The following is a 27,827-nucleotide window of genomic DNA, read 5'->3' as shown; positions in this document are numbered from 1 at the left end:
CTTGTCCCCATTATATAAAGCATGGATGAGATTTGAGCGTCCCCGACCCACCAGATCCGCCGAGAAAGCGCATTTTATCTTGCTGTGTAATTTATATTGGTGCCCAGTTCAGTGAAGGAACTGGCAACCATAGGTACTAGTAAAAAACTGAACTGTTCCTGTTTACCCAAATTGAACCATATGGTTACCTAGATCCTGAGAGTTCTGATAAAAATATAGACCTTGACTTCATCCCTCTTCCTCCTCACGCTTTTAATAATAATCTATTTTGTTAGATTATCCTATTAATTTAATGGGAGAAAATGACTTTGTGAATTGCAGCCAAATGGTCGATATGCTATTTGCCCGTCGGTGAGAGATTTAATTTGAAACGGTAACACAGGTCTTGCTGTGATGTTTCAACGATCTTTCCCATGTTATGGTTTTTGTTGGCTGCACTTCTATCCCATTACAGTACAACTTAAACCATTTTTGTTTTTATTTTTATTTGGCTCGCCTATAACAAAATGGTTGTCTTTATTCTTTCTCACCCCTAATCCCAACCCCTAATTCCTACAGATAATTCTTCATTCTATGCACAAGTACCAGCCACGGGTACATGTGATCCGGAAAGACTTCAGCAGCGAGCTTTGCCCAACCAAACCAGTACCCGGGGGAGAGGGTGTGAAAACGTTCACTTTCCCGGAGACCGTCTTCACCACAGTAACAGCATATCAGAACCAGCAGGTAGGCTTCTTCTTATCAACTGCGGCGCAAAAAAATGTCTCATTTTAAATATTCGCTGCAAAAAATATTTATAGAAATCTATCGTTTGAAGTGCAGTGAAGCCGAATCGAAACCGACAGGTATGCATCCTGTCTGGTACTGAATTCTTTCGAAAAAGGAGAATGTGTGCGATTAATTTTTAACATATGTCTATCCTCAAAGTAAATGGCTGCAATTAATCATAACTGAACAATGGGGTGTGTTTCGTGTTTATATCAAAATAGGAAAATGATGATAGTTCGTCTCTATTTTTAAGGGTTTTTATTGGTAAACGCCCGTCTAGAAACAGCATGAAATTATCCAATTACTCAAACAAACAAACAAAGTCAACTATTAATGCTGTGGAATCATTGACTTTTTGGTGCATTGTTCTCACTGTAAGCAGGTTTAAATGTGTCTGAAAAGCGATTTTTCTTATGAGCATTTCGGTATTTTCACAATATACAAGGTTTACTCTATAGTAAATTTATAACTCTATAGCCATTTAATTCTTACAATTTAAGCTCTGAAATAATGGGAATAAATACGTTTCATAATCGACACAACCTTCATCACAGAGAGGGCTTTGACTGATAATCCAGACCAACTGGAACGTTACAAATGTAGCTGGAAAATGCTGTCTAGAAATCTTCAAATATTCCATTAGACTTAACTGGAACTGCAGGCTCTTTAAATAAATGACAGAGCGAGTAAACAAGTTTATACGTAAATATTTCCATGACGTATTTTTTAAACAAAAGATGTTTCTGCACGCCGTTCCATATCAAAATAAAACGTGTCATGGTAGATTTAGAAACAAAAACAGAATTATTTTGCATAATGTAAAAAAGATAACGGCTCCAATCTAGTTTCGCTTGCAGCAGCTTTACAGAGGCGCAATTCTCTCCAATCTCATTAGTTCTTTCACTGCGCAACTGGATTCCTTTCCCAATCCTTTGCAACTGTTTGTTATAGGCGAGATTTTTCTCGTCATTCTTGGTTTGCCTGTATCAGATAGCTGAACAAAGCTTAATATGACAGACCAACAAGTATCACGCCTTTATATCACCAACAGGTCTACGTTTAAGCAAACACAACATAGCTTGCCGCTAGAAAGGAAAGAATCTCTTTAATACCGAGAGCAGTAATTTCAAATTATTTCCCCAACCAATTAAGTCAATAGTGAAAACACACTTAGTGGCTCTGATAGAAGGGACAGGAGCCAGCGAGACCAAGTCTTTATTAGAAGGCCATTTCTAATGTCTGAAAATAAGCAAAATTCTTCATTATTTTGCTCGCTACATGAATAAGGAAAGCGTGTGGAAGTCAGTGTGTCAGATTTATACTGTTTCAGTATATTGGGAACTCCGCTATTGTAGATGGAAAGTCTTGATGCTCGCTTTGCAGTTCCAGCTTTAGAATAACCACCCGATTTTTAATTAATTCAAACATTTAATTTCTTCTTGGGGGGAAACCCGTTGGTAAAACATTTAAACTGAAAAGATGATTTCAAGCATTTTGAGTGATGTAAGGTTATTTACTTGGCATGGAATCGAGAAACTCCACAGGCTTTGCCGTTTCGATTACAGCTCTAACATCTGTAATATAGTTCCTGGCTTCGAAAGGATTTTTAAAAATATTCCCTTTAAAACAACATCGACAAGGATCATGAAACGGCGTAAATCCGTGTTCTCTGGATCGGTGAACGTTAGGAGTGATGGTAAAACAACGGATTGACCGGCGTCACTAATTTATTTAAGACCAACAGTGATTGCTATTTTGTTACGCTGTTTTTAGACTGCATTCATGCCAACTTGGCTAAACTCCCCTATAATTCCGGTATTCAAAACTAGCAGGAAGGTCCAATACCGAGGTCTTTTCATCTCCCCGTAAATGGCTTATATCTTTTAGCAGTAACCACTGGGGTGTTAGGTTCACAATATGTTAATATTGGAGGTCGAAGGGCGCTCTGGGCACTACTGAAAGCAAGTCTGACACCAGACTTCAATTATAGGTTGAACCGAATGGTGTGAGCTGCTTCTTCCAGGCTTCGCTTACATTGCTGGCCTCTGGGCCAGAATTAGGAGTTACTTTATTACTTATATGAAAACTTGCCACCCAGCAATGCAAACATGGCGATTTCTACAACAGAACATCCTGTGCGATCCTGGGTTGCAATAAATGACTATTTTACTATCCATAGCGCCCGTATTATTTCCCCGACACAGAGGCTCCATCTGACAGGAAGGCTCGGGCGCCCACGCTAGCCCAGCAATGTTGCTGAATGTGATGCGCTGCACTGGATGGTAGCGTTCATCTCCACAGTTTTGGAAAACTCTTAAAGCTGATAGACGGACTTTCTGTACAGTTTTATTTAATGTAAAGCAAAGTCCACAAAAGGTATCAATGTAACCATTAAAAATCTATTACGAAGACTTTAAGGACATATTTTTCAGACCACATCCTTTTCTTCAATGCGGCAGATCAGCCGCCGACCTGTGGAGAAGCTGAAACATTTCTGCGAGACTATTTCGAATCGTTTACGCGGGATAAGTGAAACAGAGAATGCTATTACTGCTATTAAGAAGAATAGTTTGATTGATGCGTATGAGTAAACTATTTTAACTATAATCACTTCCCAAAAAATCCCCTTTCTCTAAATTCACGTTCATTGTTGGGCTTTACTTAAACAAATTATTGACGGCGATTAATCCGTTGGCTTCGGCATTATTTTAATAAATGCATCATTTGTAACACACAACATCCTCATTTCCTTTGCTCCACTTGTGAATTGATGGGTTTTTGACTTTGTGAACTTATTTCATTTCCAAACCAGGTTCCAGTATAAAGGCGGTGTAAATACACTCACGCCGTGTCCCGATGTGTTCTAACACGGAGACCAATATTTTCCTCCACCTGCTCCCCAAACGTTTCTCATCTCGCCGCGCTTTTAAAAGGTGAATTCGTTTCTTTATTTCCCAGATTACCCGGCTGAAGATCGACAGAAATCCGTTCGCAAAAGGGTTCCGGGACTCGGGCAGAAACAGGTGAGGAGTCACCGCCTAAAAATCTTTCAAAAGCTGAATAATCCAAAATGTAACCGACGGGGCAAGCGCGTTGTGCTTGTAATCCGAACTATAAACGGCCTGTGCCGATGAGGGATGTCCATTTAGATATGGTCAGACATCTTTAATATTTAATCGTCAGCAGCTTGTTCAGTTTTGAAATAATCAGAATCAAAGTTTCTTTTTTCCACTGACTGAATGAGTCCAATTATCAATCCTCCCCAGTAATCGTCTCCTCCCAAATCGGAGCGGCGGTGTCTGCGGCTGACCATTCCTAGCACATCCTACCAGACTGTAATCACAGGGGGTTTGCAGAGGCACTGAGGAGAATTGAATGCGTGCAAAATAATTGCGAAAATAAAACATATAAAGTTACTTTTAAAACAACGTTGCAATATCTTTACCGATTTACCTGTAATACTGTAGTGATACTAGTTCCATTGGAGGTCAGTTTTAACAGCCCTATTTCAGGCTGCAGTTACATTGTCACATCCACATCAGGTGCACACAAAGGTGGAAATGGCAGCATAAATCCGGAGTCAAATCCTTGTCTAACAACACTCACCTTAATAAACTGAACCATCACTACGACAGGTATAGTATCAGCCCTGCTGTGATGTCACATTGAATCAGCAATCTCGCACCTCGAGAGAGATGCCGGACATTTTAATGTTAGAAGAAAGTTGCCTTTCCCCACCCCGCGCTGCTAACTGGGGCCGGGGATAAACACCGCTGCTATTCAGGCGCCGCACACGCACAAGAGCTCCTTTGTCACTGACTTCGGCGCAATCTCAGCAACTGGCAGCGAGCAATTTAAGCAGTAGCTGCGGAGTTGCAAAGCTCCATCAGTCGAGAGGAGTTGTTAGCTGCTGCACCGCGTGAATCGCCGTGAGGTCAGTCACAAATTCCATGTGTGCTTGCACACACACTCAGAGCTCTCTTCTTGGGCGGCTAATGTTTGGAGAGTGCAGATGGGAGCATTTACCGTCTAGGAAAATTATTTAAAAAATGGAAAGTGATCGTTTAAAAGACAACTTTGCACCAGTTTGGAGTTATACAGCAGCCAATCCAATTACAAACCAAAAAAAAACAGACTGCTGGCGAACTTGGTTTCAATACATTCGATCATCTACATTAGGCTTGTTCAACCTTTTCGCTGGAGGATGGTGGGAGGGGGAGCTGGGGAGGGGGGTGGGGGGGCACATTTCCATTTCCTTCTCATCGAAGGGGCCGATGTGCAAACTTAAGATAAGGCACAACACTAAATGTGAATTTCAAAATAAAGCTATGGCATGAACAACAGAAGCAACTTGCTGAGTAAAAATGGAGCAAAGTCAAAGCAATACATTGATGATTAAAGAGTGATTAATAAAGGTCACCATTAGATAGTGAGGGGGACAGAGTCTGTTCGTCTGGTTCAAGCCCAATCTCACAATGCTCACTCACTCACCCTCACCCACTGTACATGGTTGTAGGTATGTGGGGGTGAGGATGCATGGGAATCCTGCAAGTGAGCCACTGTTCCCAGACTGACTGACTCACTCTCCCCCAAACACTCACTGCCCCTCCCCCCATACACGCACACTCTCTCTTAATCTCTCCCATGGCTCGCGCACTCTCACCCACACATGCGCACTCACTCACTCTCTCTCCCACACATGCGCACTCACTCACTCTCTCTCCCACAAGCGTGCACTCACTCACTCTCTCTCTCCCACATGCACGCACTCACTCACTCTCTTTCCCACAAGCGCGCACTCACTCACTCTCTCCCACACGTGTGCACTCACTCTCTCTCTCTCTCCCACAAGCGCACACTCACTCACTGTCTCTCTCCCACATGAGCGCACGCACTCTCTCTCGCTCCCGCGTACGCACTCACTCTCTCTCTCCCGCGCACGCCCTCTCTCTCTCTCTCTCCTGTACACGCACTCCCTCTCTCTCTCTCCCGCACACGCACTCCCTCTCTCTCTCCCCCACACATGCATTCCCTCTCTCTCTCTCACCTGCACACGCACTCCCTCTCTCTCCCGCACACGCACTCCCTCTCTCTCCCGCACACGCACTCCCTCTCCCTCTCTCTCCCGCACATGCACTCCCTCTCTCTCTCTCCCGCACACACACTCCCTCTCCCTCTCTTTCCCGCACACGCACTGCCTCTCCCTCTCTCTCTCACACACGCACTGCCTCTCTCTCTCTCTTCCACACACGCACTCCCTCTCTCTCTCTCCCGCACACACACTCCCTCTCTCTCCCGCACACGTATTCCCTCTCCCTCTCTCTCCCGCACACACACTCCCTCTCCCTCTCCCGCACACGCACTCCCTCTCCCTCTCTCTCCCTCACACGCACTCCCTCTCCCTCTCCCACACACGCACTCCCTCTCCCTCTCTCTCCCGCACACGCACTCCCTCTCCCTCTCTCTCCCACACATGCACTCCCTCTCCCTCTCTCCCGCACACGCACTCCCTCTCTCTCTCATGCACACGCACTCCCTCTCTCTCTCTCCCGCACATACACTCACTCTGTCTCTGTCTCCCGTACACACACTCCCTCTCCCTCTCCCTCTCTCCCACAAATGCACTCCCTCTCTCCCGCACACGCACTCCCTCTCCCTCTCTCTCCCACACACGCACTCCCTCTCCCTCTCTCTCCTGCACACGCACTCCCTCTCTCTCTCTCTCTCCCGCACATGCACTCATTCTCTCTCTCTCCCGCACATGCACTCACTCTCTCTCTCCCGCACACGCACTCACTCTCTCTCTCTCCCGCACACATGCTCACTCTCTCTCTCCCGCACACATGCACTCAGTCTCTCTCTCTCTCCCGCACACGCACTCAGTCTCTCTCTCTCTCCCGCACACGCACTCACTCTCTCTCTCTCCCGCACACGCACTCACTCTCTCTCTCTCTCCCGCACACGCACTCACTCTCTCTCTCTCTCCTGCACACACACTCACTCTCTCTCTCTCCCGCACACGCACTCACTCTCTCCCTCTCTCCCGCACACGCACTCACTCTCTCTCTCCCGCACACGCACTCACTCTCTCTCTCCTGCACACGCACTCACTCTCTCTCTCCCGCACACGCACTCACTCATTTACTCATTCTAGACTTGTCGATCCCAGTGCACTCCTGGATGGCTTCAAATCTTCCACAATCTATAAACTTAAGCTCATCCAAAACTCTGCTGCCCTTTTCCTAACTCACACCAGTTCCTTTCATGCATCACCTTTGTGCTCACTGAATTATGCTGGTTCCTGGTTAAGCAACACCACAATTTTAAAATTTCCATCCTTGTTTTCAAATCCCTTCTTGGCCTTGCCCCTGCCTAGTTCTGTAACCTCATCTGGCACTACACTCCATCTGAGATATCTGCTCTCATCGAATTCTGGCCTCTTGTGCACCCCTATTTTAATTTTTCCAACACTGATGGCTGTTCCTTCAGCTCACAAAACTCTTCGATATAGAATTTCCCTCCTAAACCTGTCTCTCCATCTCTTTCTTCTTTTAAGATGCTCCTTAAAACCTACCTCTTTGACTAAGCTTTTGGTCATCTATCCTAATAAGGCTCAGTGTCAAATTTTGTTTGATAACGCTCCTCAGAAATGCCTTGAGACATTTTCCTACATTTAAAGCATGATATGAATACACGTCTTTAAAGTTATCCTCCTTCTTTGAAAGAATGCTCATCCAGAAATACTTTGCATTGACCTGAATGTGGCACCATAAACTTCTGGAACAGATTGCTAATTTGAGTTTGTTGCCTTTTTATAGCAACAATATTATAATTTTATTGACATTTTGCCTCTCAATCTATATTTTACATTAAATTGAAATCGAATATCATAAAGTCCTTAATTTCTCACAATAGGTCCAATTTTGCAGTCAGTGGTGATGCTACCCACCTCAGTGATAGCTGCCTACAAAGTTTGGAATGTTCTTAGAGGCACAGTCTACCTCAAATCAGTTGTTCCAGAGCAACGTCCTCTACAGGGCATTTGTAACATGTGTGTGCAGAAAAAGAAACACTGAAGCAAATCAGATTGACAAATCCCCACTGAGGCATGAGAGTCCAAACCTGGAAATATAAAGCAGAAAATATTTATTAGATTTCAATGATGTGCAGAAAGGGAAATGAAGTTTTGGAAATACAGATGGAACTGAAGGAAAGAACGAAAGAAACAGACAGAAAATTAAAACAAAATTAATTTTATATTTAATTTATTCATTCATGGGATGTGGGCTTTGCTGGCTGAGCCAACATTTATTGCCCATCCCTACTTGCCCTTGAGAAGGTGGTGGTGTTGAACTGCTGCAGCCACAGTGCTGTTAGGGAGGGAGTTCCAGGATTTTGACCCAGCATCAGTGAAGGATCGGCAATATGTTTGCAAGTCAGGGTGGTGAGTGATTTGGAGAGGAACTTCCAGATGCTGGTGTTCCCATCTATCTGCTCCCCAATATTAATTTTTTGATGGAATGAAACTCCCCATTTACAAAACAATTTTTTGAGGGTCAGGAAGGTTGGTCATCAGTCATTATGACTTATCACATTTTTAAAGTCTCAATTACCACTGAATGCTTTCAGACACTTTTAGTGCTGAACTTGTGGACAAGGACAGGGTGTTCACACCATTGTAGATAAGGACTGCAACAGCGCACCCTGCCAAGGAGCAGGGTATCTCTGACAGCAACTTCTGGATTTCTGCTTTTAACTGCACGTGTGGATGCCAGAAGTTGTTATCTAATTCACTGCATAATATCAGTGAGCACTGATGGGCTGGTTGTCATTATTACCACAAAATCTGGGGATTTTTTTGTTGCTTTCAGTGGACAGACTTTGAAGATGTTAGGTTGACTGAATTATCTTTCTGTAATGTTGAGAATTGATGAGTATGTGTTGATCCAGAGCCGACAAATAATTCAAGCTTCCTTCACTAACAAATCAATCTGAATAAGGACAGCTGGACCATCAAGCTCCACTTCCACTCAACTTTGCTCTGAGTCAGTTTGGATCCTGGTTCCACTTTTATACTGTCAGTTGAGTGTTGTTACAAAGCTGAAATTGTTTAGAAGGTATTGGATTTGCAGACAGTTAAAGTGAAGAACAGGGATCACCTGGAATCTCTATCTCAAATATTGAGAAGACGTGAAGATATTGTTTTTTGTCCCCTTTCCAAAATCTGGTCCCTAATTACTGACTCCATCCCTTTCCTTGGCAACAAGTCTGAGACAAAGCCAGTCTGTTCACAACCTTGGTATCATATTTGACCTCAAGATGAAATTCTGATCACATATTCACACTATCAGTAAGACCGCCTATTTCCACGTCCGCCACTTCACCCAACTATGTCCCAGTCTCAGCTCATCTGCTGCTGAAACCTTCATTCATGCCTTCGTTATTTGTAGTCAACTATTCCAACACACTCGTGACTGGTTTACCACAATCAACCCTCCATAAACTTGAGATCATCCAAAACTTTGCTACCTGTGTATTAACTTGCCAATTCACTAAACTCCCCTGTGCTCATTGACCTACTTTGGCTCCCGGTCAAGCAACGTCTTGATTTTTAAAATCTCATCCTTGTTTTCAAATCTTTCCATGGCCTCGAGTCTCTGTGATATCCTCAAGCCTCACAAACCTCTGAAATATCTGCACCCCTTCATCTCTGGCCTCTTGCACGTTCCGAATTGCCTAGGCCCTAAACTTTGGAATTCACCCCCTAAACCTCTCTGTCTCTCCACCTCATTTTCCTCCTTTAAGGCACCCCTTAAAACCTAACTATTCAACTACGCTTTTGGTCATTTGACCCAACATCATCTTACGTAGCTTGGTTTCATACTTTGTTTTATAATGCTCCTGTGTGATGCTTTGGGCATTTTATTATGTCAAATGTGCTGTATAAATATGTTATTGTTGTTAACTTTATAATGTTTTTAAATAGATGTCTGCACAACGGTTTCATTTATACTGCAACCAGTGTGAAACTAGGCAGTGTGAGAGCAGTTCCTCTAGGTGATTATACAAGCTCATCCAGAATTTGATGGCATCAGATTAACAGCTTTATTGCCTAGTTACATGGAAGATTTTTGCATGCAATGGGACAAAAGTTCTATGTTAACAGCAACTTCAGGGCCGTGTATGTTTGTACACATAAAGTTTCTGATTAAACATGGAATGGTAATGATATCAGCAAGGAAATGGCTTAGAGAAGTTAATGAACTCAATGGTATGGCAAAACAAAGAGTGGAATGAAACACAAAAAATGTAAAAGTTGGTCCCAGTTGACCTTAATTAGTTCATTTTTAAATCTTGGTGGTAATATTGCTTCTTCTAAGCACTACAATAACTGGGCTTTAAAAGTGAATCAATAGTTCCCTGCGGAAATTTTATTCTTTACGACTAGCTAAAAGTAACCCCCATCTTTTTAGCATTAATGGCATATTGAAAACACTATTAGATTTGTGCTTGTCCATAGCTAGTTGCTAACAACTGAGTTACAGTTACGAAATATAGGTCCAGATGTTCTACAGAACTCTACATGCATTTGAAGACTGTACAGATGCAGTTAAAAGAAAACTGTACAGCAGTTTTTAATAACTTTTTGAATTTGGAAACTTTCTGCTTATATAGTTCTGTCATAATAGATTGTGATAGAAACCTTTTTCTAATCTACTGTTCAGGGATGGATTCTAATGTGCTGAAAGCTATTTGAAATAACCAGCACCGAATGTACTGAAGTGTATTTCTAATGATATAGGGACATCTGAAAGAATGATTTAACAGTTTCATATCTTTAAATACCCAGTAATTGATGTGCAGTATACAGAATATTTCTGCAACACACAAGCTGGTTTTAATTTAGCACCGATTGGATGATGCCTATACCAGATAGTGCACTATGTTGCAAAGTGCGCTATGTTGCAAATTACAATGTGTCCACATCTTAAAAAGGGTAGGATTTCTCAAAACAGTTTGCAACTGAAATGAAACCTTAGAATTATTTTACTGTCATTGTGAGCTTCATGAATTGTTGGCTAGACTGCTGGATGGAATACAATTAGTCAACACTATCCCATTTCACTGGGTGGGGTGAGGCGGGGGGGGGGGGGGGGGCAGTTGTGAGTACTACTCTCTCCTCAAATATACATGGCTGTACTCTCAGACATGTTTGGATCCAGATTGATTATATGGGCACAACTACCCATTTTCCACCTCAGCCAGAAATTATAGTGACAGAAAGTAAATGGTGGATATTCAATAGGGTGAAACTGTGGGAGGAAATGCTCCCAATTAAAAAGGGCATGATAAATATCATTCATGGCAATTTGCTTTGAGCAGCCAAGTCAACAGTTGAGGTATTTAAGTCATGTCCAATACCTATAGTATTAATATGGAAAAATTCCATGAGATCTCTCTTTTTCAATTTTCTGCCCAGGAAAGAACAAATTTTGACTTTTATGTGCACATAATCGATAAACTTTGATTTACATTTGGGGAACCAGTGCTTTTGTGCATTCATTACTGTTGTCAGCCAGCATTTCATTATTGTATTCATTTAGAATTTCTATGTAGTGACATCATAGCATTGCTCTCTGCTACTTTATCCGGTTTCTTCAGTCCTTGGAAAACATTTGTTGATTGCACATTTTACTGATTGAAATATTGGGCAGCATCATATACTCAACTAAACCAGGAAGCTTTAAGCATAAAAAGTATCGCATAAAAGGGGAAAGCAACAATTTATGAAATATTTGAAATTTATTTGGTTCAAAAGTAAAAAGCAATTAATTTTCAAAATGTTACCCTGCCCACTCTGACAAACAAGTGGCTTAAAGATCTTTTAAAAATACGTTGCTTCCTAAATTTAGTCATCATTTTTTAAATAAAAAGTGTCTGTCTTCTTTTCAACTAAGCTGTCAGCGACAGTCAAGCAAGTGGCACTTATTCACCAGTAATGGGCTCCCAATGCTCAGTTTGGATTCTGCCACGACCACTCGCTCCTGACCTCATTACTGCTTTGGTCCAAACATAGACAAAGGAGCTGAATTCTAAAGTTGAGGTGAGACTGACTGCCATTGACTTCAAGGCAGCATTTGACCAAGTGTGGCATCGAGTAGCCCTTCTAAAATTGAAGCCAATGGGAGTCGGGGGAAAATTGTTCACTGGCTGAAGTTATGCCTAGCACAAAGTGAGATAGTTGGTTGTTGGAGGCTAATCGCCTGCTCTGCTCCATCATTAGCTCTTGTGTCCAAGAGGAAATCAGGGCTGTCACAAGGTCTGAAGCTGAATAGTTTTGGTGGAACCTGAACTGAGCATTGGTGAGCAGGCTATGGATGATTAGGTGCCACATATTGGCACTATTGACCATTCCTTCCATAGGTTCACTGCTGATAGGGCGGTAATTGGGTGGATCACAGTAAATCTACCAAACTATTTTATTCAAAAACTAAGAACAGACTTTCCAAAAGATAAAGGACTGGAGATGACCACATTTTTCTAATCACAAATATTGAAGAAAGGTGGGAAGAATTAAGGAAAAGTAAACCAGAATAAAATAAATCCTACAAGCTCATAGTAAACTCATGGATTATGATACTGCCAAAACATTTCATAAAATCATTTAAGAACCAAATAAAAAGAAAACGATATGTGGATTAACATCAAACAATAAGTTATGAAAGGATTTTACTTTTGTAATTTTATTTGGATATTTATTCTGGCTTTGCCCACTGGAACCACCATGCAACTTACCTCAGCCATGAATTTCATCAATATTGTTTGCAAATTCTTTAGTCTGAATTAATTGTGCTGTTGTGCAGTCTTGTAAAAGATGCAACAGGACCTTTACTTTCCATTCAGAGGGCTGAAGTGCAGTCTGAAGGCTGTTTTCTGTTAAGAATGAATTCCATTAGCTGTTAGTTAGTTTGGGCTGTTTTTGGTATACGGGTCTTCATTTCATTGGAAGGGAGCTGGTTCAATCATACAAGTCCACTTACTCTCAGCTGAATGAAATGGTATTGATGAAATTTACAACTGAGGTAAGTTGTAACTCTTTCGAGTACAAACACGTTTCCATCTGTTCCTATTCAGATGAAATTACATTGTTTCATAATTTGCCATGGTGAGATTTGAACTCTTGATCTTGGGATTACAAGCCCAGTACCATAACCACTTGGCTATTTAGGCCAAGCCCTGAGGTAAGTTGTATGTTGATTTACTGTGATCCACTCAATTATCAGCCCAATCAACAGTAAACCTATGGAACAAATCATCAATAGTGCCATCAAGAGGCACCGATTCACCCATAACCTGCTCACTGATGCTCAATTCGGGTTCCATTAGAACTGTTCAGCTTCAGACCTTATGACAACCATGATTCAGACATGGACACGAGCTAATGACAGAGGAGAGCAGGTGATTGGCCTCCAACCAACTATCTTCCTTTGTGCTAGGCATTAGTTCAACCAGTGGACAGTTTTCCCTGACTCCCATTGGCTTCAATTTTAGTAGGGCTACTCAATGCCACACGTGGTAAAATGCCACCTTGGAGCCAAGGCCAGTCACTCTCACCTCATCTCTAGAATTCAGCTCCTTTGTCTATATTTGGACCAAGTCACTAATAAGGTCGGGAGTGAGTGGTCATGGCAGAACCCAAACTGAGCATTGGGAGCACATTATTTGTGAAGAAGTGCCACTTGCTTGACTGCCGCTGACAGTTTCCAAGACTTTGCTGATGATTGAGAGTAGATTGATAGGACAGTAATTGGCTGGATTCGATTTGCCCTGCTTTTTGTGGACAGGACATACCAGACAATTTTCCACAATGCTGGTTAAATGCCAGTGTTAGCAGCATTCATGACTGGAGACAGGACTGCAGAGCTTTGACCTTATCCGTTGGTGTGTGAAATCACTGGTGGAACAGGACAATGGCAGTGCTGGTGGTGGAGGAGTCTAGGACTTTGGTTGTACAGTATGATGCAGTATAACTATGTCAGGCTATTGTTTGACTGGTCTGTGGGCCAACTTTCCCAATTTTTGCACAAGTTCCCAATTAGTGAGGAGGATTTTACAGGGTCAGCAGGGCAATGTCCTCATTGATGCTGGGTGATCCATCCAATTTTATTCCTTTCTACTATTCCGTAACAGTTTGGTATGAGTGGGTGGCTTGCTACGCCATTTCAGAGGGCAGTTAAGATTCAACCTTAGTGCTGCAGATCTGGAGTCACATGTAGGCCAGACTTGGTAAGAATGGCAGATTTCCTTCCATGAAAGACATTTTTATGACAATCTGATCATCATTGCTGAAATGAGTTTTTTATTCCAGATTTATTAATTAAATTTAAATCCCCCCAGCTACCATGGTGAGATTTGAACTCATGACTCTGGATCACTAGTCTAGTAACATTACCACTGTGCTACCACCACCTTGGTCAAATCACCTCTACTTCATTGATGCTGGGGCAAAATCAAGGGATTGCTTGCCTAACAGCATTTTGGGAGCAGCCTCTGACAAGAACGGTAGCACTTAAAGAGAACCCACCTTCTCATGTCAACTATGGATGGCAATGTGTGTTGTTATGATCTCTGTAGAGACCATTAGTATTGTAAAAGAGACTAATTTCCCATTGATCACCAAAAGTAACTGAAAGATAAGATTTCATGTTTTAAGACTTTTAACATAACAAACAAACTAAAATCAAAGTAAATTAAACATTACTTGACAGGGAACTAATAAACCAAACTAAATAAAGGATACTTTCGCATTAACTAACACAACTGAGAAGGTCCTGCAGCCCTTTAAACTGTGCACTGCACTTCTGGCATATCTATAGCATTACAAGGACTATAAGAACAAAGTTACTCCTGGCTCTCCAGGAGGTTCACTTCTCTCCGCTGTGCTAGGTCAAAACTTCCTTCCAGTGTCCTTCAAAAGTCATTCCAGTCTCCCAGATCTGACTTACACCAGCAAGCTTGTTCCTTAAATCACCAAAGTCCTGTCGGTTCTGCCCCCTTCCTTTTGAACAGAAAACTAACTCCCACAAGCATCCTACTTGGTTGTTAACACAAAACAGTCCTTCAGTGTTCTTCACAGCAGTAGCAGCTTTGCTTCTCCACTCAGCAGTGTGTTATCTGTGTCTCAAAAAGCAGTTGTCCACTTTCTGTGTGTTATTCCACAGGCATGAAAACTGTTACTTGATTGCAATAGGTTTTGGTCTAAGTTTCACTGCCATGGCAACTAGACCACATAGGCATGTCTCTGAGCTAGGATGCTCCCAAAATTCCCAATTTTGCCTTAAGTTAAAGGAGACATTTAAAACATAACTGTCTTGTAAAGTCCAGCATTTCTAACAATGTGACCTTATCAGCAACATCACAGGGCTGAATTTTACATGCCCCCAGTGGGCGTGTTTCCCATGGGGGGATATGTAAAATGGGGTGGGCACCCATCCCACCACCTTCCTGCCCACCCTCAAGCTCTCCTCTGTAATACGTGTGGTGGGTGGCCACCGAAATCAGCAGCCCGCCTGCCATTTATAAATGAATAACTAAGGGTCAATTAGGCTTCATTTCATGCCAATTAACCCTGATAAAAAGCTGCCCACGCCATACACCATTTGGTGTGGGCAGCAGGGTGGGAGTGGGAAGCCTGCTTTTTAAACTTAAATGTTTAAAGGGCAGAAAGGAAGGGGGCTGGGGTTGATCTAAGGGAGCTGCCTTTGGCCAATCGTTGGATGACCCGCCCTCAGGTCGAACATCCCTTTCCTTCCTACCTGCTCCCTCCGCCCCTCTACCTATCCTACCCAAACCCTCCCAGCCCAAGATCCATGGACATCGATCTTCCTCTTTTCTTGGCAACTGTTGCTGATGCCTTCCTGGTGCTGCTGGCCATTCAGATTAGCCAGCAGCACCCAAGGATGGGACGTCTGCCCCATTGAAGGGTGGAAGTCCCACTCGTCCCTTGTTAATTAATTCCAAAGCCCTTTATGGCTGCAGATCAGGTCAACATGGAGCATGTCGGCTGCATGCCAATGTGGATTCCAGCAGGGGTGTGTCACCTGGCCACCCCCTCTGTATTATTCTGCCCACACAGCAAGTATGTGTATAGGTGAACTGGGATGCTTTATGCTTTTGCCAATGAAATCCTCCAAACTTTCGGAGGGCAAAGGGAGCAGACATCCACTGCGGTTAATGCAGGAATGTAGTCCTGAGGACCTGGATGTAGTGCCACAAGAAGTTCAATGACCTCTCATGAGTGATCAGGTCAGTGCATTCACCTTCAAATACCATATCCTTAGACCTGAATCACTAGCCTCAGACAATACTTAATTCACCACAGACCCCCTCCCCCTCAAAACAAAACTTCACTCCCATTTTATCAAGCTCCATCAATCATGATGCCCACCTCATATTCATAGTTTCACATACTTAGCACTGCTACAAGCTTCACACCCACAATCACAACATGCACATAATGCCAGCTATTTAACCATGTCAGTCACATCATTCAAATGCATTGCATCAAACTCACTAGTACACTTCCCTTCTCTTGCAAGGCAAGGTGTCACATATCTACAAGCAACAACACCTAAACAAGTGAGGGACAGGCACAGATACATGTACCTACAACCATAGAGAAAGCAGTGTTCACCATCATTGGAGTGATCTCTCCTCCTCCTCTTCCTCCTTTGCCTATTCCTCATCTGCTAGCTGCATACCTGGTGACAAGGCCTTGAACTCATGATGGTGAGATTGTGCAGGATACAGGAGACCACGACAAATTGTGTGACCTGTACTCTTACTGTGGGGCTCCTTTGGCACAGCGGAAGTATTGCTTAAACATCTCAATGGTCTGCTTGATGATATTTCCTTTGGCTACATGGCTCTCATCGTATTCATGCTGTCTATGTGCACACTGCTTGTGCACCAACATCATGAGCCAAGATTTCAGCAGATAGCCCTTGCTGCCCTGTAGTCATCCTCTAATCTATCCTTGTGGGTTAAGTGCTTATGGCTAGTGACTGTTGCCAGGATATTAGGTGATGTACTGAGTATGGTCACACACCAGCTGGACATTAAGGGAATGGAACTTTTTGGGGTTGTAGTACATCTCTGAATTTAAATATGGCACTCTCAAATCAATGTGTGTGCAATCAGAAGCACCTGGCACCATGGGGAAGCAAGCTCTCCTGGCAAAAGCATAGGCTTACTCTTCCTGCTTTTACCTGGAAAGACAGAATGTAACATATTCTCTTCTCTTTGCATGGACTTCCCATATACGGCGGTGAAAATCAAACTGGGAAATGTTGAAGGTGTTCCCCTTCTGCAGCCTGAAAGAAGTCCAGTGTGAAGTAATTAAAGGACATAGTCACCTGCAAAGTCATTGGCAATGCCATTGCCCATCCTGCTCTGCAGTTGCAGGTCTGTCTGCAACAGATGGCAAACTTCAGGAAGCAGCTCTTTAGTGAAAATGAGATGGAGCGCACACTGTTCCTGGTGTAAGCTAGGGAGGAGAAATGTTCTCTGAAACTCTGGGTGGATATAGCCTCCTGCTGAGAGCCCTTCTTCAAGCATCTTGTCCTCTTCTGTGTCGCCTGTGTTTTTTCTCCCTGTCATGCTGCAGGCCAAGGGGGAAAGAATCTATAGCACCCATGACTGGGAGCAAGTGGTGTGAGTAGAGCCCTTGAAGTGAAAGCAAGGCCTTCTTCATGTGCCCCTCCATGTAGACCACTAACCCAGTAGTACAAACCACCAAGCACGTCCACTAACTAAGCAGTGCTTGTAGGGATCAGTTTGCAATCAACTTGAAAGTAGTTGATGATATCTTTAAATAGCACAGTGGTGTTTGTGGGGGTTGGGTTCTTCCAGCTGCTGAAACCATGTTGAGCTGTGCGAGGTTAAGATTGCGCATAAGCTGGAGCACTGAGTTTGAAAATGGCAATACTGGAATCAAATCAGCATGAAATGCTGACCCAACGTCACGCTCTGAAGAAGTCATACGGACTCGAACCGTTAACAGCTGTCGGACCTGCTAAGTTTTTCCAGCATTTTTTGTTTTTGTTTCACAGTCTCCTTAGTCTGCATTCTTCCGGTGCTAGCTCTCAGTTCCTGCGAGAACGACCTCAAGTGAGGTGCAGTGCGGCCTGCGACAGAGGTGTGCACACACATGTAGACGCTATTTTGAACCTGAAACAACACCAGTAGAAAATAGGGATGCAACACATCTGAATTTTGCAGCCCAATGTCTCAAAACATTAAAGTATTTACTCAGTCCTCAGATTATCCATTTTTAAAATGTTAGACAATGTCTACTTTGGGTTGCTGCAGTGAAAGTAAAAAATGAAGAAGAAATAATTTTGTGCAACGCAGTAAACCCTGAGAATCCTGGAGTAAACAGGAAGAGATAAGTGAAAAGAAGGGTTAGGATTTTTTTTAAAAACTGGATCATTGTTAAGTGGAAAAACTGGGTTGAAGTGGTTGAATCATAAAAACCCTGGAAAATTAGTCAGAATCTTCCTACCCGCATGGTTACAGATTTATACTGGGTGTCTCCCAAGCGCCCAGCTCATTTGTATCAATCCTAACTCTCTCCTTGAGCACAGACAGAAATAACATTCCACATGGGGAAAGCAAACAAAAAAAAATGAAAATGTCAGAGTCAGAATGAATGACATTAAAAAACACTTAATAAAACGTCTGTAGCTCTTCTCAGGTCCAAAATATTTGAGGATGGAAAAGGAAAGAGACATTACCCTAATACATAATACAGGATGCATGTGGAACCAATTAAACTGCCAATATTGAAGAAATCTTTTGTTGTTCTCATGAAACACTGTAAATGATTTACACCAAGCAGGATTTTTAAGGGAAAAGAACTAACACAGAGAGAGCAACATTGTTACAAAATGAAGACTTTATTGGACTGTATGAGTTAACTTCTTTTTGCTGAGCTTCAGTTGACACTCTGCAGCGCTGAAAATGGTTCTCTGTTTATAAAGATAAGTTGAAGTTAATCTAATTCTTAGGATGAAAAACTGTACTTGCCACGGAAACGTGCAGCAAGTTAACGGATCCGTCGCTTCAGACTGGTGCCGGGCCTCAAATGCATTTAGCCAACGAGATGCAGGCGCTGAATCAGCTTGCCAGTTTGGAGGTCATCAATCTGGGCTGCTGCCGACGCTGGCAACGGCCCTGTGGTAGGTCTTGGGGAAGCGGGTCAGTGGCATTGCGGGCTCCAGTAGGCAGCCGGCCACAGTGCTTCTGCGTTTTCTGTATAAAACTTTAAGAACCACTGGTTAGAGAAAACTGAGCCATGCATGCGCGGCACGGTTACGGCTCAGTTATTCCCCAATTTGGACCGTTGCCACTGTTGCAACCAGTCAAAATTGGTGACCTCAGGCAAGAGTTATGATTAGAATAATCAAGGCGCCTGTTCTAGGCGGTGCCCCGGGAATTCTGCAGTCACCGACTGACTGTATTTGGTGACCGACACACAGCGGGAGGGATTGGGCGCAGGAAATTGCAATCCAAAATTAGTCGCCTTAATTGTGATTTTGCACTCAGAAATCTGATGTACCAATTACTCTATCATCTTTTTATCGTCTCATTTTCTAACCAGATCCACCCTCCCCTCAGTTTTAATCCAATATACACGTCATTAAAAAATGGAGTGTAATGGTGCATGCTGAAATCCAGAACTCGCCTACGTCTCTGGCATTAATTTATATGAAAAAAATACAACTTTTGGTTCAGAATGTGTCATATTTTCCTTTTTTATTTTTTCATGAGATATGCACGTCACAGGCAAGGCCAGCAGTTGTTGCCTATCTCTAATTGCCCTTGAACTGAATGGCTTGCTATGCCAATTCAGAGGACATTGTGGTTACATGTAGGCCAGACTGGATAAGAAGGAAAAACAGAATTACCTGGAAAAACTCAGCAGGTCTGGCAGCATCGGCGGAGAAGAAAAGAGTTGACATTTCGAGTCCTCATGACCCTTCGACAGAACTTGAGTTCAAGTCCAAGAAAGAGTTGAAATATAAGCTGGTTTAAGGTGTGTGGTGGGGGGCGGAGAGAGAGAGAGAGAGAAGGGGGGGGTGGTTGTGGTTGTAGGGACAAACAAGCAGTGATAGAAGCAGATCATCAAAAGATGTCAACAACAATAGAACAAAAAAACACATAGGTGTTAAAGTTGGTGATATTATCTAAACGAATGTGCTAATTAAGAATGGATGGTAGGGCACTCAAGGTATAGCTCTAGTGGGGGTGGAGGGAGCATAAAAGATTTTAAAATATTTAAAAATAATGGAAAAGAAAAATCTATATAATTTATTGGAAAAAAAGGAAGGGGGAAACAGAAAGGTGGTGGGGATGGAGGAGGGAGCTCAAGACCTAAAGTTGTTGTATTCAATATTCAGTCTGGAAGGTTGTAAGTGCCTAGTCGGAAGATGAGCTGTTGTTCCTCCAGTTTGCGTTGGGCTTCACTGGAACAATGCAGCAAGCCAAGGACAGACATGTGGGCAAGAGAGCAGGGTGGAGTGTTAAAATGGCAAGCGACAGGGAGGTTTGGGTCATTCTTGCGGACAGACCGCAGGTGTTCTGTAAAGCGGTCGCCCAGTTTACGTTTGGTCTCTCCAATGTAGAGGAGACCACATTGGGAGCAACGAATGCAGTAGACTAAGTTGGGGGAAATGCAAGTGAAATGCTGCTTCACTTGAAAGGAGTGTTTGGGCCCTTGGACGGTGAGGAGAGAGGAAGTGAAGGGGCAGGTGTTGCATCTTTTGCGTGGGCATGGGGTGGTGCCACAGGAGGGGGTTGAGGAGTAGGAGGTGATGGAGGAGTGGACCAGAGTGTCCCGGAGGGAGCGATCCTTATGGAATGCTGATGGGGGGGGTGAAGGGAAGATGTGTTTGGTGGTGGCATCTTGCTGGAGTTGGCGGAAATGGCGGAGGATGATCCTTTGAATGCGGAGGCTGGTGGGGTGATAAGTGAGGACAAGGGGGACCATATCATATTTCTGGGAGGGAGGAGAAGGCGTGAGGGCGGATGCGCGGGGGATGGGCCGGACACGGTTGAGGGCCCTGTCAACGACCGTGGGTGGAAAACCTCGGTTACTGAAGAAGGAGGACATGTCAGAGGAACTGTTTTTGAAAGTCGCATCATCGGAACAGATGCGACGGAGGCGAAGGAACTGAGAGAATGGGATGGAGTCCTTACAGGAAGCGGGGTGTGAGGAGCTGTAGTCGAGGTAGCTGTGGGAGTCGGTGGGTTTGTAATGAATATTGGTGGACAGTCTATCACCAGAGATTGAGACAGAGAGGTCAAGGAAGGGAAGGGAAGTGTCAGAGATGGACCACGTGAAAATGATGGAGGGGTGGAGATTGGAAGCAAAATTAATAAATTTTTCCAAGTCCCGACAAGAACATGAAGCAGCACTGAAGTAATCATCGATGTACCAGAGAAAGTTGTGGAAGGGGGCCGGAGTAGGACTGGAACAAGGAACGTTCCACATACCCAATAAAGAGACAGGCATAGCTGGGGCCCATGCGGGTACCCATAGCCACACCTTTGATTTGGAGGAAGTGAGAGGAGTTGAAGGAGAAATTGTTCAGCGTGAGAACAAGTTCAGCCAGATGGAGGAGAGTAGTGGTGGATGGGGATTGTTCGGGCCTCTGTTCGAGGAAGAAGCTAAGGGCCCTCAGACCATCCTGGTGGGGGATGGAGGTGTAGAGGGATTGGACGTCCATGGTGAAGAGGAAGCGGTTGGGGCCAGGGAACTGGAAATTGTTGCTGTGACGTAAGGTGTCAGAGGAATCACGGATGTAGGTGGGAAGGGACTGGACAAGGGGAGAGAGAAGGGGGTCAAGATAACGAGAAATGAGTTCTGTGGGGCAGGAGCAAGCTGAGACGATCGGCCTACTGGGGCAGTTCTGTTTGTGGATTTTGGGTAGGAGATAGAAGCGGGCCGTCCGAGGTTGGGCGACTATCAGGTTGGAAGCTGTGGGAGGAAGATCCCCAGAATAAGGACATTTGTGAACTAAATTTGTTTATACAGCAATTGGTAATAGTTGTCATGGTTACTAAGACTAGCTTTCAATTCTAGATTTTTTATTAATTGAATTTAAATTCCACCAGCTGCTATTTTGGGATTTGAACCCACCCCCTCAAAGCATTAGCCTGGGCCTCAGGTTCCCAGTTTATGTTTAGAGTTGAAGAATGGAAGATCTGTGCACTTGAGTTTATGACAATGGCCATACATATGTGGACAGGAATCATTTTCTGTTGATGCATGATATGCAATGAATAAATGGAGCAAATGCAAGAACATTGGTTTCATTGCCAGCCCTTTGAGATTTGAGGAATTCTACCATATAGAAGAACCCCATTGCTTCTCAGTTTGAGATCTTTGATCAATGTAGAACCCAATGAAATCAAGAGTGTAAAAAAAATTCAGTTGAAATCATCTATCATCAGCAGACAAAACATACACAAAAATAATAATCAAAAACAAAGTCAAATAATTGCAATGCAAGGATTTGCTAGTGCTGACAATATATAAATCATCTTACAGATTAAAAGCAATTCTACCATTGTCCTACACCTCAGCAACAAAATACAACTGTTTATATTGGTGTCTCTTAGTTTTCAGTAAAGGTGTAATGATGAATAAAGCATACTGACAAATACTATGATATCATGGAGGCCTAGACTGAATACTTAACATGGCAATTCATTAGAAGGTAAATTCAACCTAGTAGTAATTGTGTTTGGAACTTGTTGCAATGTTCAACTCAATCATGCAATATTATGTAAGTAAACAGGAAGTTGGTAACGGAAACTGTTTCAAATCTGAAGGCTGTGGGATTTCTGCAATATTTATAAGAAAATGGGGTAAAATTTCTGATTTGGGCACAACTGGCAATACAGGGGAAAATTGTAATTGAAATTAAGCTTGTTTTCTGAAGTGAAATTATGATTCGAGTTTCTGCTCAAACTCATTTGCATAATCTTGCATGAACTAACTTGGGTTATTCCATTGTTAAAATGTATAACAGTATTAATAAAAGTATTACTTAATTTTCCAGTGGTTATTTAATGAAGTAATGGAAATACTTTATTTAATTTCAGCCACAATTAGGCAGTTTAATAGAACACAATTGTTTAATTTTATTCCTTGCATTGAAAAATATTTGTTGATGTATTTAAGAGTGGCAAGCTGGTGCAGTTCTATCAATACAGCTGAAAATGGGTTTATCACAAGGTGTAAGCATTTTTATGTGTCTGAGGGTAACCTAATTTTCAATCACTGAGAGTTTTATTCAAATAAATTATACTGAACCATTTACTAGTTTCATAAATTTTAAATATTTAGTAACTTTAAGAACCTTAGTGCATTAAAAATTAGTGGCTTTATGCTTTAAAAAAAACCCTTAATTTTAAGAGCCTTCTTGAACGGTTATGTGGTCAGTTTCATGGAGGGGATTGGGTGGGTGCAACTTTGGCCTGAAGTTTTCTTAAGCCAGTGTTAAAGAAAGCAGAAACTGGATTTATGCTCAATATAACTTGTGCTTAAAATTCCTAATCTTTTACACTGCTTTAGCCAATTTCCACCAAAACCACCACGGATTAGTGGAAGCTTTAGGGGTTTAGGCCATTGTTTTTCCACATCTTTGACTGAAGAGATTGCAACTCCGGTTGTTGAAATACTGTATATAGTAAAGTGACCTAGTGGAGTGGAAAGGTTCCTAAAATTCAAAACTACAGTAATTTGCGTTAAGGTCCCCCCAGAGGCTGATAACTTTTTAAAAGTTTTCTCAGTGACCAATGGAAATTACTGAAGGACAAAATCATATGTGTTTAAGACTTTTACTGTAACAAATAAAATAAATAAAGCTGAAACATTACTCAACAGGCAACTAATACACCAAACTAAAGAAAATGTACTTTTGCATTAACTAATTAACAACATTGAATATGTCTTACAACTCATCTTATCCTACAATGCACTTCTGGCAGATGTGTAGCATTATAAGAACCATCCCAGGTATCAGCTGAGTGAAACTTTTCTGAACTGCTAATGCATTTATATTCATTCTTAAATAAGGGGACCAAAACTTGACACAGTACTCTAGATGTGGTCTCAGCATTGCCCTGTACAACTGTGGCAAAACATTCCTACTTTTATATTTCACTCCCTTGCAATAAATGACAACATTCCATTTGCCTTTCTAATCACTTGCTGTACCTATATACTAACTTTTTGTGACTCATGTACCAGGACACCCAGATCCCTCTGTACCTCAGAGTTCAGCAATCTCTCTCTATTTAAATAATATGCTGCCTTTCCATTCTTCCTGCTAAAAAGGACAAGTTCACATTTTCCCACATTATACTCCATCTACCAAATTTTTGCCCACTCACTTAACCTATCTATGCCCCTTTATGCTCCTTATGTTCTCTTCACAACTTACTTTCCTACCTAACTTTGTGTCATCAGCAAATTTAGCAACCACACCTTCAGTCCTTTCATCCAAGTCATTGATACAAATTGTAAATAGTTGAGGCTTTATCTCTCTCTCTCTCTCCGTAGCCCCCCCACCTCTCCCGGTGTCTCCAAAGCATCTGTCCCTTCACTGTGAGTTATTGTGGAAAAGCGTGGAAACTATCATTTAATATTTCAGTAGGTTTCTGTTTGAGTTTCTTCTTCATGGTAGCCAGGTAGGCCAGTTTATGGGTGGAGATTTTTAGTATGACCTCACCATCCACCAATCCAGAACATTCTGTTTCACTTTAAGTTAAAGGAGGCATTTTAAAACATAACCGTCTTGCAAAGTCCAGTATTAGTAACCCTTGCCATGTTTCACAATTTTTTGCAGTATTGATGACTCCCATTTCTGCTATTTTGTGCAGTGATGATTAGCTGTAGGCTATTTATAATCTTTAACAAATAATAATTTCATTCCACTAAAACCATTGTAATTTCTTTGATACTATGCAACATCACACTGTAAAAGGGGTACATATAAATTTGGTTATCTCTTTCATGTTGTGTGATATAGTTGATTCATTATAATTGTATTCAATTTTTGATTTCTGTCATGTAATACTTCTTCAAAAACTTTACAGCCTGTGGAAATCAATTGTGATTGTTTATATTATTGGATATAGATAAATTAATTGTTGAGATGAAGTCTGCAGCTTAAACTTGGAGTTCTGAGTACGTCACCTGGATATCTGGAGTGTACAACAGCCATACTACTAGCCAACCCAACTACAATTCCATATGGCCTGAGGTGTTTGCAATAGCAATACACACATACTATAGGAACACAGTGATGGATGGCTTCTCTAATTAGACAGAGCTTCAGTAGGATAAATGGTGATGGAAGTAAAACTACTTGCTGAATGAGGACTTGCAAACATGTGAGACAGCAGAGGGAATACAGAAATCCTCTGAGACTGGTCTGGTGAAATACAAGAATTAGTGTGAGTTAGATTAAAGGCAGACTTGGTTAACGGTACAGATTAACAGGAATCAGGAATGCAACAGTTTTCTATCTGGACAGGCTTGAAATAACTTCATGTAGAAATTCAATGTTATATACAGCAGTTGACATTTTCAACTACATATAAGAAAAATATACAGCCTACACTTGGAGGCCTTACATTAACACACGCTATTATGCTTCTATTATACCTCACCGTTTCAGGTGGAAATCAGGTGAAAAGAGAGAGAGTGGGAAGGAGGACAAGTTACAGGATTGGGAGAAAGGTGTAAGAATGCATAGTGAGTATTCTGCAGAACCAGAGAGGTGTGAAGAATAATAAGCGGACAAACTGAAGTATGAGGACAGATGTAAAATATTTTAGTCTTTAAATTTGCTTATTCCCTCTCTTGTTTTGCTTGTTTGCTAAGAAATTGTTTTGCTACTACGCCTCCATGGAAACATATTTCCAGTACGTGCTTACTATTAGATACATTGCCTCAGAAAGAGTTATAACCGTAACGTGTTTCAGCTGGGTTTGATTATGTGGTTGAGGTGTACATGAAACAGATGCGACCGAATAATCACAAGCGTACGTTAGCAGTGGCACTTTCTTTTTCTGCCAGCATCAGGTTTACTTATAGCGTGAACCACATACCCATCCACTTGTGATTAGATATAGCCACACAGAATCCCATTGGTTGTCAGCCTGCTTCTTCAATACAAAATTAATCAAACTAAGCATTGCAAAGTCTTTCAAATGACTTATTTCTCTAGAGTCTTCTTTCAACCTCATTTAAAACTCTCCCACAAAATCATCTGGCCTCATCACCTGATTTATTTTGTGCTGAATAGTCTCCTATGTTTGCCTGTCCTCTTTTGTACCTCCCTCCAATGTAAAGCTTGTGACTCTCTTTTTACATCTGTCCTCTTACCTTAGTTTGCCTTCTTATTATCTTTTACACCTCCTTGCAATTTTACACCTCTATGCAATTTTACAACTTGCTCCCAATGCTTTATCTTGTGCTGCATCCCACCCTCCCTCTTTTCCTCACTCTCCCAGTTTCTGTAGCTGATTCACCCAGTTACCTTTCCTTTCAGAAGAAATGGAATTCAAACTCATGCCCCTCTTATTGGGCCACAGTCTTCTATACCTCATGTTGGTAAGCTACTTAGGAAAATAGCTCAGACAGGAGAAGATCTTTGGCCTAACTAACCCACCTGTTGACTGTATTCTCTTGGTACCTTTCTAATAATCCTAAATCCTGATCAGAATCTTGTGAGTTCTTTCTTGTAACTCATTAAGGTTTCTTCTTCCATCGCTTGTAATCTATTCTAAGTACTCAACACCCTTTTAATAGAAAAGTTACTTCTGCACTTAATATTTTCTTTTGTTGTAGGATCAGAGGTATACAAAAGAAATAGGAAGGCAGAAGTAATTCATGGACAGTAAATGTGTGAAAAGTTACATTGACATCAATTATCTTTCAGAACTTAATGACGTGGAACCATTAAACCAAAATCCTGTCTATTTTACAGTGCTGTGCCTTTGGATTAAACACCAGCTAATATCTTGATAAAACCTGCCTGTAAGCCATGTACATTTAAATAAATTATTTTAAGAAATTATTTTAAGAAATAAATGAGTGTTCTTAGAACATGTGTGTAATAATTATGGAAGACCAATTAGGGCCTTATAGGTAAAAATTGCAAAATTGAACAACACCTCTTCACAGCCTAAGAATTTAGAAGAGCTGAGACTCAAAATAAGGATTTCCCGCTCTATAAAGTGAGCAGGTTAAGGGGTTAAGATTAGATTTTGTGGAAAATGCTGGAACATAAATCTGACTGGAACAGTGTGAGAAAAAAATGCTCCAGCTGGAAACAGGACAATAGGGAGATTGATTTGTGTTGAAGCCATACACAGTTATATTTCCTCTTTGCTTTCTTTTGAGCAGAACTGGCTTAGAAGCCATCATGGAGACATATGCCTTCTGGAGACCTCCTGTTCGGACCCTCACCTTTGAGGATTTTACCAACATGCAGAAGCAACAAGGTAATGTTTACCTGTATTTTTAGTTTTTTTTCCGCCATACAGGCTACAGAATTTCAAATGGCCATTGTCACTCTTTGATTAGCAATAACAATAACAACTTGTAGTTATCTAGCACCATTAATGTAACTCAAGGTGCTTCACAAATTTTGTTTAAAAATTTGCCACTGAGCCATACAAGTAGATATTAGATGACCTAAAGCAGATGACCTAAAGCTTGGTTAAAGAGGTACGTTTTAAGGAACATCTTAAAGGAGGAATAAGAGGAAGAGGGATGCAGATGTTCGGGGAGGGAATTCCAGAGTTTAGGGTCTTGGCAGCTAAAAGAACAGCCGCCAATGGAGGAGCAGTTAAGATTGGGGATGCTCAAAGGACCAAAATTGGAGGGAAGAAGGTAGCACCCTCCATTGTGGGGATGTAGAAGGTTACGGGGATAGGGAGGGATGAGGTCGTGTAGGGATTTAAAAACAACAAAAAGA

General features: G+C 42.1%; 1 protein-coding gene across 1 annotated transcript in view; it reads left to right on the top strand.

Annotated features, from left to right (window-relative positions):
- tbx15 (T-box transcription factor 15) overlaps window positions 1-27,827 on the top strand; it is a 90,400-nt gene that overhangs the window by 52,268 nt on the left and 10,305 nt on the right. The window contains exons 5-7 of the mRNA XM_041211509.1: window positions 559-726; window positions 3,727-3,791; window positions 27,254-27,351. Coding sequence (XP_041067443.1) covers window positions 559-726; window positions 3,727-3,791; window positions 27,254-27,351 — 331 coding nt within the window. The remainder of the gene's footprint in view (window positions 1-558; window positions 727-3,726; window positions 3,792-27,253; window positions 27,352-27,827) is intronic.

Source organism: Carcharodon carcharias, chromosome 18, assembly GCF_017639515.1.
Source record: "Carcharodon carcharias isolate sCarCar2 chromosome 18, sCarCar2.pri, whole genome shotgun sequence".
NCBI classification, from domain to species: Eukaryota; Metazoa; Chordata; class Chondrichthyes; order Lamniformes; family Lamnidae; genus Carcharodon; species Carcharodon carcharias.
Note: the sequence above shows the minus strand (reverse complement) of the source record. Positions and strands in the feature narration are given on the sequence as shown.